General features: G+C 38.6%; 1 protein-coding gene across 7 annotated transcripts in view; it reads left to right on the plus strand.

Annotated features, from left to right (window-relative positions):
- The window catches only part of LOC121026385 (uncharacterized), a 73,064-nt gene that overhangs the window by 45,000 nt on the left and 13,855 nt on the right, over window positions 1–14,209 (plus strand). For 6 of the 7 annotated variants that reach the window (XM_040469248.1, XM_040469252.1, XM_040469251.1 and 3 more), the window contains 7 exons: window positions 7,482–7,535; window positions 8,947–9,051; window positions 9,749–9,802; window positions 10,559–10,663; window positions 12,680–12,733; window positions 13,396–13,500; window positions 14,070–14,123. In XM_040469248.1, the coding sequence (XP_040325182.1) occupies window positions 7,482–7,535; window positions 8,947–9,051; window positions 9,749–9,802; window positions 10,559–10,663; window positions 12,680–12,733; window positions 13,396–13,500; window positions 14,070–14,123 (531 nt within the window). The remainder of the gene's footprint in view (window positions 1–7,481; window positions 7,536–8,946; window positions 9,052–9,748; window positions 9,803–10,558; window positions 10,664–12,679; window positions 12,734–13,395; window positions 13,501–14,069; window positions 14,124–14,209) is intronic. The other variant, XM_040469249.1, reaches the window with a different exon arrangement.

Genomic DNA, 14,209 nt, shown 5'->3' on the forward strand with positions numbered 1-14,209 from the left:
GAGGCCCACGGAAGAGGGAAGGAAGGGCGGAGAGGCCATGCGTGCTACAGACTGGCGGGAGGGAGTCGGGGCGGAGGGGCAGCCCGCCAGCCAAGCAGAGCCCCTGAGTCTGGCTTGCAGAAGCGGAGGGGCCGGACGGAGTGTGTTCCGACAGCAAGCGGGACTTGACATCTGGAAGGTTATAAGCTAACAGCTCTGCTCCGAGAACAGGAGGGCTGGAGGACAATGGGAGGGAGAGTTGCTGAGCCCCGGGAAACAGAGCTCAGTTTGGCGGGGAAGAAAGGCGCTCGCCAGCGCCATCTCCCTCGCCCACCCCCCAGCCAAAATCCCAAAGGGAACCAGTTCCTGCCAGGGAACTTGCTTGCACCACGCAAACACCCAAGGCTGTGCTTCTGCGGACCCACACCTCCGGCAGCGCCCCTGACTCCCTCCAGCTGCCGCAAGGCCCCTCCCAAAGCGGATCACAGAAGGAGAAGTGAGCTGAAGCTGCCCCTCCCGCCCCCCATGCACCTTGCCTATCTACCCCAGCTAATACGCCAGATCCCCAGCACCACAAGCCAGGCAGTGTGCAAGTAGCCCAGAGAGGCCACGCCACCCCACAGTGAATCCCGCCCCTAGGAGAGGGGAAGAGAAGACACACACCAGTCTGACTGTGGCCCCAGCGGTGGGCTGAGGGCAGACATCAGGTCTGACTGCGCCCCGCCCACCAATGCGAGTTATTCAAGATAGCACAGGGGAAGTGCCCTGCAGTTAGGCACCACTCCAGAAACTACCCAAAATGACCAAACGGAAGAATTCCCCTCAAAAGAATCTCCAGGAAATAACGACAGCTAACGAACTGATCAAAAAGGATTTAAACAATGTAACAGAAAGTGAATTTACAGTAATAGTCATAAAATTAATCACTGGACTTGAAAACAGTATAGAGGACAGCAGAGAATCTATTGCTACAGAGATCAAGGGACTAAGGAATAGTCAGGAGGAGCTAAAAAATGCAACAAACGAGCTGCAAAATAAAATGGAAATGACCACACTTCAGATTGAAGAGGCAGAGAGGAGAATAGGTGAACTAGAAGATAAAATTATGGAAAAAGAAGAAGCTGAGAAAAAGATAAAAAAATCCAGGAGTATGAGGGGAAAATTAGAGAACTAAGTGATGCACTAAAAAGAAATAATCTACGCATAATTGGTATTCCAGAGGAGGAAGAGAGAGGGAAAGGTGCTGAAGGGGTACTTGAAGAAATCATAGCTGAGAACTTCCCTGATCTGGGGAAGGAAAAAGGCATAGAAATCCAAGAGGCACAGAGAACTCCTTTCAGACATAACTTGAATCGCTCTTCTGCATGACATATCATAGTGAAACTGGCAAAGTACAAGGATAAAGAGAAAATTCTGAAAGCAGCGAGGGATAAACGTGCTCTAACATATAGAGGGAGACCTATAAGACTCATGACCGATCTCTCTTCTGAAACTTGGCAGGCCAGAAAGGAATGGCAGGAGATCTTCAATGTGATGAACAGGAAAAATATGCAGCTGAGAATCCTTTATCCAGCAAGTCTGTCATTTAGAATAGAAGGAGAGATAAAGGTTTTCCCAAACAAACAAAACCTGAAGGAATTCGTCACCACTAAACCAGCCCTACAAGAGATCCTAAGGGGGACCCTGTGAGACAAAATACCAGAGACATCACTACAAGCATAAAACATACAGACATCACAATGACTCTAAACCCATATCTTTCTATAATAACACTGAATGTAAATGGACTAAATGCGCCAACCAAAAGACATAGGGTATCAGAATGGATAAAAAGACCCATCTATTTGCTGTCTACAAGAGACTCATTTTAGACCTGAGGACACCTTTAGATTGAGAGTGAGGGGATGGAGAACTATTTATCATGCTACTGGAAGTCAAAAGAAAGCTGGAGTAGCCATACTTATATCAGACAAAATAGACTTTAAATTAAAGGCTGTAACAAGAGATGAAGAAGGGCATGATATAATAATTACAGGGTCTATCCATCAGGAAGAGCTAACAATTATAAATGTCTATGCACCGAATACAGGAGCCCCCAAATATATAAAACAATTACTCACAAACATAAGCAACCTTATTGATAAGAATGTGGTAATTGCAGGGGACTTTAACACTCCACTTACAGAAATGGATAGATCATCTAGACACACGGTCAATAAAGAAACAAGGGTCCTGAATGATACATTGGATCAGATGGACTTGACAGATGTGTTTAGAACTCTGCATCCCAAAGCAACAGAATATACTTTCTTCTCGAGTGCACATGGAACATTCTCCAAGATAGATCACATACTGGGTCACAAAACAGCCCTTCATAAGTATACAAGAATTGAGATCATACCATGCATACTTTCAGACCACAATGCTATGAAGCTTGAAATCAACCACAGGAAAAAGTCTGGAAAACCTCCAAAAGTATGGAGGTTAAAGAACACCCTACTAAAGAATGCATGGGTCAACCAGGCAATTAGAGAAGAAATTAAAAAATATATGGAAACAAATGAAAATGAAAATACAACAATCCAAACGCTTTGGGATGTAGCGAAGGCAGTCCTGAGAGGAAAATACATTGCAATCCAGGCCTATCTCAAGAAACAAGAAAAATCCTAAATACAAAATCTAACAGCACACCTAAAGGAAATAGAAGCAGAACAGCAAAGACAGCCTAAACCCAGCAGAAGAAGAGAAATAATAAAGATCAGAGCAGAAATAAACAGTATAGAATCTAAAAAAACTGTAGAGCAGATCAACGAAACCAAGAGTTGGTTTTTTGAAAAAATAAAGTCGATAAACCTCTAGCCAGGCTTCTCAAAAAGAAAAGGGAGATGACCCAAATAAGATAAAATCATGAATGAAAATGGAATTATTACAACCAATCGCTCAGAGATACAAGCAATTATCAGGGAATACTATGAAAAATTATATGCCAACAAACTGGACAACCTGGAAGAAATGGACAAATTCCTAAACACCCACATGCTTCCAAAACTCATTCCCATTGTATATATACCCCATATATACCCTCATATCCCATTGTATATATACCCCACATTTTCTTTATGTATCCCTCCATCAATGGATGCTTAGGTTTTTTCCATGTCTTTGCTATTATAAATTATGCTATAATGGATGTGAAGATTCAGTTATCTCTTCAAGACAGTGATTTTGTTTACTTTGGATATATACCCAAGTCATAATTTCTGGATCATATGTAGTTCCATTTTTAATTTTTTGAGGAACCTTCATACTCTTCACGTTGGCTGCACCAATTTACACTTTCACCAGCAGTGCACGAGGCTTCCCTTTCCCCCACATCCTTACCAGTACTTTCTATCTCTTGTCTTTTAATGATAGCCATTCTAACAGGTGTGAGGTGATACCTCATTGTGGTTTTGATTTACATTTCCCTGATGATCAGTGAGGATGAGCCTCCTTTTAATGGACCTGTTGGCCCTTTGAATATCTTCTTTGGAAAAATGTCTTTTCAGATATTTCACCCATTTTTAAATTGTGTTATTTGGTTTCTTTGTTATTGAGGTGTATGAGTTCCTTATATAGTTTGGATATTAACCTCTTATAAGATATATGGTTTGTAAATATTTTCTTCTATTACATAGGCTGTCTTTTCATTTTGTTGATTCTTTTTTTATTATTATTATTCTCAAGTTAGTTAACCTACAGTGTAGTCTTAGCTTCAAGAGTAGAACCCAGAGATTCCTCTCTTACATATGACACCCAGTGCTCATCCTGAAAAGTGCCCTCCTTAGTGCCTGTCACCCATTTACCTCCCCTCCAAACCTCATCAACCTCAGTTTGTTCTCTGTATTTAAGGGTCTCTTATGGTTATTTTGCCATGCAGAGAAGCTCTTCAGTTTGATGTAGCCCTACTTATTTGTTTATTTTTTATGTTGTTGCTTGTGCTTTATAGGAGTCACATCCAAACAATCATTGCCAAGAGCAACATCAAAGAGCTTTTTTCTCCGTTTCCCGTGGGAGTTTTATGTATGATTTCAGGCCTTACATTTAATTCTTTAATTCATTTTGAGTTGATTTTTGTGAACAGTATAAGACAGGGGTCTAATCTCACTCTTTGTCATGTAAATATCCAATTTTCCTAACACCATTTAATGAAGACACTCTTTTCTCCATTGAGTATTCTAGGCTTGCTTGAATATTGTTGGCTTCTGTGTCAAATAGAAGTTGGCCATATATGTATGAGTTTGTATCTAAGCCCTTGATTCTCTTTCATTGGTCCAAGTGTGTGTTTTTATGCCAGTGCCATACTGTTTTGATTACTATAGCTTTATAATACAGTTTGAAGTAAAAAATTGTGATCCTCCAGCTTTACCCTTCTTTTGAGGATTGGTTTAGCTTTTGTGGTTCCAAATGAATTTTAGGATTATGTTTTATGTATGTGTAAAAAATGCCATTGGAATCTTAAGAATTACATTGAATCTATAGATGGCATTGCCTTAGTGTGGACATTTTAAGGTTAATAATTCTTCTAATCTATGAACACAGGATATCTTTCTATTTGTGTCTCTTCCAAATTTACTCCTAAGTACTTTATAGTTTGTGATGCTGTTGTAAGTGAGATTATTTTCTTCATTTCTTTTTCTGATAATTCATCGTTAGTATATAGAAACACCATTGATTTTTGTATGTTGATTTTGTATCCTGCATCTTTACTGAATTCATTCATTAAATTTAACAAGTTATTATTTTTTTTGGTTGAGTCTTTAGGATTTTCTATACTTAAAATAATGTCATCTGCAAATAGACTCACTTTTACTTCTTTCTTTCTTTCTTTCTTTCTTTCTTTCTTTCTCTCTTTCTTTCTTTCTTTCTTTCTGATTCTGGTGACTTTTATTTCTTTTCTTGCCTAATTGTTCTAGCTAACACTTCTAGTACTATACTGAATAGGAGTGGTAAGAGTGAACACTTGTCTTATTTCTGATTATAGAGGAAAAGCTTTCAACCTTTCACTGTTAGAGTATGATGTTAAGTATTGAGTATTGTCATACATGGCCTTTATTATGTTGAGATTCTTTCCTAATTTAGTGACAGCTTTTATCATGAATGGATATTGAATTTTGTCATATGCTTTTTCTGCATCAATTGAGATGATCATGATTTTTATCATGATTTTTATCTTTCATTCTATTAATGCAGTATGTCACATTTATTGATTCGCGCATATTGAAATATCTTTGCATCCTAGGGATGAATCCCACTTAATCATGCTATATGATCCTTTTAATGTGCTATTGAATTGGTTTGCTAGAATTTTGTTGAGAATTTTTGCATTTATATTCGTCAGGGACATTGGCCTATAGTTTTAATTTTTTTTGTAGTATCTTTGTCTGGCTTTGGTATCAGGGTAAATGCTACCTTGTAAATGAGTTTGGCAGTGTTCCCTCCTCTTAAATTTTTTGGGAAGAATTTGAGAAGGATTGGTGTTAACTCTTCATTAAATGGTAAAAATTCAGCAATAAAACCATTTGTCCTGGACTTTTGGGGAAGAAGATTTTGATTATTGACTCAATATCCTTACTTGTTTTTGGTCTCTTCAGATTTTCTGTTTCTTTATGATTCAATCTCAGTAGGTTGTATGTTTCTAGGAATAATTTATCCGTTTCTTCTAGTCTGTCAATTTTGGGGTCTCTGCTCAGGCACCATTATAACCAGATCTGTAGTATGGACTATGCAACTTCCCAGGTGTTCTGGTTAGGCTTCTTGGTCAGATAAGGCTGGAAGCTATATTCATCCCTGGTCAGGGCTTTGAATTTCCTTCCCAGCCCAGTCTCTGTATCATAGGCTCCTTTGCTGATAAGGCTTATTGGCTGGGTACCTGAGTCAGGCAGGAGTATCCATCAATATCCCTGGCCAGATAGTGCCACTAGCTCAGTTCTGCAGAGAGGCAGAGCCAATGAGTGGGCTCTTCACTCAGGCACTGCTGTAAGAGGGGCTGTAGGGTAATCTACACAGTCTCTGGGATGGTCTCAATAGGTTTTCTGGTCAGGCAGGACAGAGGACTATCTATACTCAGCAATAAGCAGGAGCCATGAATTTGCTTCCTCATCTGGATGGGGTGATAGAAGAGGCTCCAAGGCCAGAAAGGCTTATTGTCTGGGGACCCAACTCAAGCAGAATGGTTCCCTGGCCAGAGGGACCACCATCTTGGCTCTGCAGATGGGCAAAACTACTGTGTCAGATATCTACTCAGGCACTGCTGCTAGGAGAAACAATCTGCCAAGATCCAAGTGCTGGTTAATGTAAGCCATGTTTCCCTTCTCCATCTCATTCTGATCTCAAATGGTTAAGACCCACGGATACCTCCCCCCCCAATACCTATGGGACAGGACCCAGGTGGGCCTTCCAGGAAGCAACCCACAACTCTGGAGGAGCTGGATGTCTACCTTGGGCTCTCTTTTTCCCACCAGAGAAACCATAGCTCTGGGAAGCCCTCTCAGTGCAGCACTATAATAGCCTGGGAGAGGGGCAGTGCAGTCAGAGCATAGCTGATTGTCTTACCCTTCTAATGTGGTCCTTCTCAGTCTTTGTGGTTCAGGGAGATTCATCAGCCTCACAACCATATCCTGGGATTTTCACAATGGTGTCTTGTCTGTGGATACTTGCAAGATGGTCTTTTTGTGAGGGGGACTGAAGTCAGGAAAAACTTATGTCACCATCTTGATGACATCACTCTATATATATTTCAATATAAATGTAAATTTGTAATAATAAAATTAATTATAATTTAAAGTTAAAGAAAATTAAAATAAAATGCAAATTGGTCCATATCATTCTTGAACTTATAACCAACCACTCAATGATTCTATATAACCTAGTAGATAAAGGCTAAGCTTCTTAAAATTACTTACAAATCCCTTAATAATCTGAGTCCAACCTTCCTCTCTTGTATGAACTTTCCTTTCCCAAATCCATACTTTATTCTTCTGCAGTGCTGAACTGACTATAGTTCTTCATGCACTGCATATGTATATGTTGTATATGTTGTACCCAGGTGTGGTTTTACTTTATATTTCTCAGCCTCTCTTCCATGTAGAAGACTCTTTCTATGCATTCCCCTTTCCTATAGTTAAAATCTGATATTTTAACTTGCCAGGCACTACATACTCTATGATGTATTCATTTAACACTCTAGTTTGAATTAGTGGTTCCTATATGAGCTATGGCACTCATGGCTCACAGCAGTACCTGAAGTGCTACCAGAGAGCTGATAAATACCAATGATCCAGAAACACTGGAAAAATAGATCAGCTTAAATCCTTGAAATTCAGAGATTTAATATAAGTGTGTATAAAATTATGATATTAATGGAATTTATCTGGAATTTTCCATCAACGTATATCCTTTTTATATGTTTTTTGGAGCTCATGACATTGATGACATGTCTCAATTGTCCCTTCTCTTCATAGCTAATGGAAAAGTTGATCTGAATAAAGTGATGGATGGCGTGAAAGCTGTCACAGGTGATTGAGAAGTTAATGTAAACATAGGATCCTAATTTTTACAGAACTGTTTTCCTTCATGCCTTAATTGCTAGGCTAATTCTATCATTTTTACCTCCTATTTGTTTAAGGTTTTCATAATCAGTAGCCCAGAAATTGAAGAATTTTCTGATGTATTCTTCACGAATACACTTCATTTTCCTTATTTTAAGACAGCCAAAATGTACAATAAAAGGTGAAATGAATCTTTGGAAAAGTCCCTGGTAATTACTTAAAGGAGAGGTGATACATTCTTCATGTCAATAGAATTATGAAGATGAGCCATCTGCAGCTTGAAAATTGACAAAAGGGATCTATAATACCCACTTTGTGTCATTGTCATTTTGAGTATGTTAGTCCAAGCCTCCCAAGAAGCAAAAGCCGGGGCAGGGTTAAACATGCCAGGACATTATTAGGGGAAATGCCTGCGTAAGAGAAAATAAGGAGGATGCCTGAAAGGCTGGGAGGCTGTCAGACTGCAGGGCAAATCTGTCACCAGGTGAAGGAAAGAGGAAGAAATGTTTGGGCGGAAGCATCCTAGATTGTCATGCAGTCTGAGGAGGGCCTGGCAAAAGTGCTTTCAAGAATCCTCTGGTTAGAATCACCATCCTGTATCTTCCAGGAACAGGGCTCCCCTAGTATCTTGGCTGCACTTGTGATTGGCCAGTGCCAATGATACATATGGCATTAGTGCAAAAAAACGCAGGTTAATTTCAAAGCAGAAGGTGGGGCCCTTGGTTAATTATGTTCTCCATAGTTGGAACTCCTGTGGATACATTCTCATGACCACCGTTGAGAGTGCCATCTCTCTCTCTCTTGTTTTTTTATTAAGTATAATTTATTGTCAAATTGGTTTCCATACAACACCCAGTGCTCATCCCAACAGGTGCCCTCCTCGATGCCCATCACCCACTTTCCCCTCTCCCCTACCCTCGATCACCCCTCAGTATTGTTCTCAGTATTTAAGAGTGACAGTGCCATCTCTTATTAGCCTTTAGAAAGCTGGGGCACCTGGGTGGCTCAATCGGTTAAGCGTCTGACTTCAGCTCAGGTCACATCTCACGGTCCGTGAGTTGGAGCCCTGCGTCGGGCTCTGGGCTGATGGCTCAGAGCCTGGAGCCTGCTTCTGATTCTGTGTCTCCCTCTCTCTCTGCCCCTCCCCCATTCATGCTCTGTCTCTCTCTGTCTCAAAAATAAATAAACTTATTTTAAAAAAGGCAATTATGTTTCCATAAATGACATTATCTCCATGTATTTGGGCAGAGCTCAGTGATCATTACTTTCCCCAGCTCATAATCCTATTGTTTTAGCATCCTAATTTAGTTTAATTATTTGCAATAATTTGATTGTACTTAAATTCCATGTATGTCATTGTTTTAATCTTTTTATTAAGGAGAAAATGGTGATGTCAATAGCGTTAAAGCTGTTCTGGGAAACATGGGGATCGAGCTCAAAGGTAAAGAATGCTTGGAGCTGGTGAAAACTCTTCCTTTTAAGGGTAAGCATTTTAAATATTGATGTATTCAAAGAGAGGTTTTTTTTTAAGTTTATTTATTCATACTGAGAGGGTGAGAGCATGTGTGAGTTGGGGAGGAGCAGAGAGAGAGGGAGAGCGAGAGAATCCCAAGCAGGCTCCGCACTGTCAGCATGGAGCTGGACTCAGAGCTCGATCTCACAACCCGTGAGATATGACCTGAGCCAAAACCAAGAGTTGGATGCTTAATTAACTGCGCCACCCAGCTGTCCCCAAAAAGAAGTTTTAGATTTCTGTGTCTGCGAGAAGCTCTAAAATTATCTCCATTTCCTAAGTTCTAGGATATAGAAAATCCATTTCAAAAAAAAAAAATTTTTTTTAGAATGTCCACTTATACCTGAAATGAATCCCTAAGTGGTTTTACTTTTAGATTAGGAAGCAGCATTTCCATTACGATGGGTCTTTTTATCAATAGTGAAAAACAAAAAAGGAAAAAACAAAGGTTAAACTGGGATTTGTGAAAGAGGAAAGGATTAATAATTGGAAGTGAATAAAGGCAGGATTGGGAAGAAGAACAGAGGTGTGCATGATGTGCTAAATTTCACCCGATTTTCTCTCAAATTTTATTAAAATAAGAGAAAACTCTCGAAAAGTCATTTTTCCTAATTTCTCTCTGATTTTCCACATTTCTCTGTGACTTAAATTCTGCCTTTTCTTATAGATGATGACAAGATCTTTCAAAACAGGTTGCTAGAAGTTGTGATGTCTCTAAAAGGTACGTGAGCAGCATAATGAGAGTGCAGACCAATATGGAATCCTTGCTTTTATACTGTTTCCAAGGTATTAGTGGTTGCTGCTATACTGATCATATATACTGATTGCAAATTTATGCTCCACTGAAGATCAAGCTTCACGTTAGCTGCTGATCTTTTACTTTATATCTAGGAAGAAAGCCTTCTACTTTCTCAAGATTCTTCCAAATTTTTCAAGAGAAAAAATACCAGATTTCAAGTTTGCATAGCAAAATGTGACAGACAAGATTAGCACTGATTCAGGGAATTTAATCAGCTGCAGATAAATACTAAACTGGGAATTCAGTCATCAAAACTAATTGTTTAGAAGTAAAAAATGTTTGCCTCCAGAACTAGAATTCACTTAGCATTTATTCAATGGTATTTAAAACTTTGTATTTTATAGTCTGATCCCCAAGACAAATCTCACGAGAAGTGACCTTCGTTCTAATGTCATAGTTGACTTTCTCTATAGGCATAATAAGGTCCTTAGTCTCTTGTTCTAAAATTGGTGTGGTTTTTTTTTTCACATTTTAGAACAAGGATTATTAACCTTACTACTAAGGGGGGTCTGTGAATAGGCTTTAGAGAATATATGACCCCCCCCAAAAATGATATGTAATCTTTGTGAACACTAGCATATAGCTCATGAAATTCACAACAGGGCATGTGTCTCTAAAAGCTTTATGAACCTCTTTTTTGAAGTTACATAATTTTCTTCATGGACTCTCTTTCCTTAGATGGGAAAGTCAATGTCAACGACTTGAACGCAATACTGGATAATATGGGAATAAAGCTCTCAGATAAGGAACTTGAGGGTCTGACTCAAAATCTCCCTGGTGATGGTGAGCAAGTTTCCAGATACCATAGTTCCATGTTGGGAGAGCTTGGACAACAAAGGTTGCGAGGGAAAGGGCCCTTAGGAATGGTAATCTACACTGATAGTAGGAAGCTATAAGTATGGGCAAAGCATGTAAACAGCATATAAGCAGCCAGCTACCAAGTCACTGTGAAAACATTGCCCTTTGTATGAATGTCTTTTATGTTCTTTACCCATATTATGGTCACTAGAAGACAGTCTTCCACATTTTAAAAAGAAAGATGCAGGCCACTTAGATGACGGTACTTCTGAATTTCTTCCCATTACTAATGCATATAGCTTTGAAATGGTATAGAACTATAAGTAAAATTAATATTTTTGAAATGGCATGTTTTTATGTTTAGGCTTTTCTTTCTAGTATTAATGAAGACAATGAAAACTGAATAAATTAATAGCCTAGAAAGATATTATTCAGTAAATAGTTCTTCTTTTTTTTTTATTTATATATGAAATTTATTGTCAAATTGGTTTCCATACAACACCCAGTGCTCATCCCAAAAGGTGCCCTCCTCAATACCCATCACCCACCCTCTCCTCCCTCCCACCCCCCATCAACCCTCAGTTTGCTCTCAGTTCTCAACAGTCTCTTATGCTTTGGCTCTCTCCCACTCTAACCTCTTTTTTTTTTTTTTTCCTTCCCCTCCCCCATGGGTTCCTGTTAAGTTTCTCAGGATCCACATAAGAGTGAAACCATATGGTATCTGTCTTTCTCTGTATGGCTCATTTCACTTAGCATCACACTCTCCAGTTCCATCCACGTTGCTACAAAAGGCCATATTTCATTTTTTCTCATTGCCACGTAGTATTCCATAGTGTATATAAACCACAATTTCTTTATCCACTCATCAGTTGATGGACATTGAGGCTCTTTCCATAATTTGGCTATTGTTGAGAGTGCTGCTATGAACATTGGGGTACAAGTGCCCCTATGCATCAGTACTCCTGTGTCCCTTGGATAAATTCCTAGCAGTGCTATTGCTGGGTCATAGGGTAGGTCTATTTTTAATTTTCTGAGGAACCTCCACACTGCTTTCCAGAGCGGCTGTACCAATTTGCATTCCCACCAACAGTGCAAGAGGGTTCCCGTTTCTCCACATCCTCTCCAGCATCTATAGTCTCCTGATTTGTTCATTTTGGCCACTCTGACTGGCGTGAGGTGATATCTGAGTGTGGTTTTGATTTGTATTTCCCTGATAAGGAGCGACGCTGAACATCTTTTCATGTGCCTGTTGGCCATCCGGATGTCTTCTTTAGAGAAGTGTCTATTCATGTTTTCTGCCCATTTCTTCACTGGGTTATTTGCTTTTCGGGTGTGGAGTTTGGTGAGCTCTTTATAGATTTTGGATACTAGCCCTTTGTCCGATATGTCATTTGCAAATATCTTTTCCCATTCCGTTGGTTGCCTTTTAGTTTTGTTGGTTGTTTCCTTTGCTGTGCAGAAGCTTTTTATCTTCATAAGGTCCCAGTAATTCACTTTTGCTTTTAATTCCCTTGCCTTTGGGGATGTGTCGAGTAAGAGATTGCTACGGCTGAGGTCAGAGAGGTCTTTTCCTGCTTTCTCCTCTAGGGTTTTGATGGTTTCCTGTCTCACATTCAGGTCCTTTATCCATCTTGAGTTTATTTTTGTGAATGGTGTGAGAAAGTGGTCTAGTTTCAACCTTCTGCATGTTGCTGTCCAGTTCTCCCAGCACCATTTGTTAAAGAGACTGTCTTTTTTCCATTGGATGTTCTTTCCTGCTTTGTCAAAGATGAGTTGGCCATACGTTTGTGGGTCTAGTTCTGGGGTTTCTATTCTATTCCATTGGTCTATGTGTCTGTTTTTGTGCCACAGTAAATAGTTCTTAAGTAAGCATATATAAAGTACTTAAGATAATGCCTGGCACATAGTAAGTTAGGATTTATTATATTTATTCCCACATTGTTTTTCACGATATTTCACGAGTCTTTTATATCTCATTATGACTTTAATTTTCTTTTGCAGTTGATAGGAGGACTTCTCCTAAAACACCGATGAAGGAACTGCAAACTTTTACAGGTAAATGAGAAGTTGATGTAAATCTAGGGTTTCGGTCCTTTATAATAGTTTTTTTCAGTGGTATTTCTGGTATCTTATAAATTCTGATGTTTTATTTTTAAATATATGAATCATGGATTGACATTAGGAAAGTTTCTACACTAGGATACAAGACTATATGTCAATTTTAAATCCTAAGTTTTCTGTTACTTGTGCAAGTAATATGCTTCGGGTCACAAATGTTTAAATGAAAAATATCTAGAAATGTATAGAAAATGGCATGGTGAAGCTTAGAAATGATCAAGATAATGTATTCCTGATATCATCAATAATTCTTACCAAAGCAAATGTTTTTGAAGAATAATTTATATAAGAATCTGCGTTATCTTAATTCACTCATCAGATTTTATTCTGAAAGTTGTTTTTTTCCAGCTTTAGGAAAAAAGGTCTTCAATTTATAATAAATGTGGTATTTTATTACCATAAGATACCATAAGATATGCTCATAAAGATATGCTTTATTACCATAAGATATGCTCAAGGGTTCTGCAATTGAGAACATCTTCGCCTAACACCTCATCTTGATATTAGGATATCATTAAACTTCATAGAACATATTTTACAACTTGATATAATACCAGAGTTCCAAAAGCTTATATGTCTATTGTTCCCTCTCTTAAAAGATGAGAAGGTCGATTCTAATGACCTGAAAATTTTCCTGGGAAGCCTGGGGATTGAGCTCACAGATCAGGAAAAAGAGAAGCTACTGAAAACACTGCCAATTGACGGTGAGATTGATAGAGGTGTCATGGAGGTCTTTTGTTGGTCTTTAGGTCTGTGTAAATATTTCCAACTTTGTTTCTATTTATTTTTCTCCAAAAGTATAAAAGAAAAAATATTAAATTGAGTTCTAAGTATATAGAAACCTGTCACTGTCGCTTAGAATTTATATTGGAAGTTAAATAACCCTTTAGACAAGAGTTGACATTAACAGCTAAACATATTGTTACCTATCAAGCTACTAATTTGTTCATATCATGAGAAGAGAAAGAAAAAGAAAGATTGGAGATCCATGACAAAAAAATAAAGATGGGAAGCAGAAATTTAAAAGCAAAGGGAAGCTATACTCATGTTTGAGCAAGGAGACTTCCTCAGGTACTGGAATAAAGAGGTTTGTCACAAGGAGAGAGGTTTCTGTTTCCAAACTTCATTATATTAGATGAAATAAACTAAAAATTAGAGACAACTCTTCTTAAAATGTTATTTTTGAAATTATTTATTTAAATTATTATTTATTTCACACCATTTTTGTGATTTCATGTTAATTTCCCCATTGCATGAATTATGGCTTTTCTTACAGCTGGAAAGGTATATCACAACAGGTTGCTAAAGGGTGTGAAATCTCTCAATGGTGAGTAAGACCCAATTAAAAGTCATACTGTCTGACATTCCCCAACTTGACACTTTTATTCCAATTATGAATTCTGGCTCCTCACT

Source organism: Herpailurus yagouaroundi, unplaced genomic scaffold (assembly GCF_014898765.1).
Source record: "Herpailurus yagouaroundi ecotype Mexico unplaced genomic scaffold, PumYag 91230, whole genome shotgun sequence".
Taxonomy (NCBI): domain Eukaryota; kingdom Metazoa; phylum Chordata; class Mammalia; order Carnivora; family Felidae; genus Herpailurus; species Herpailurus yagouaroundi.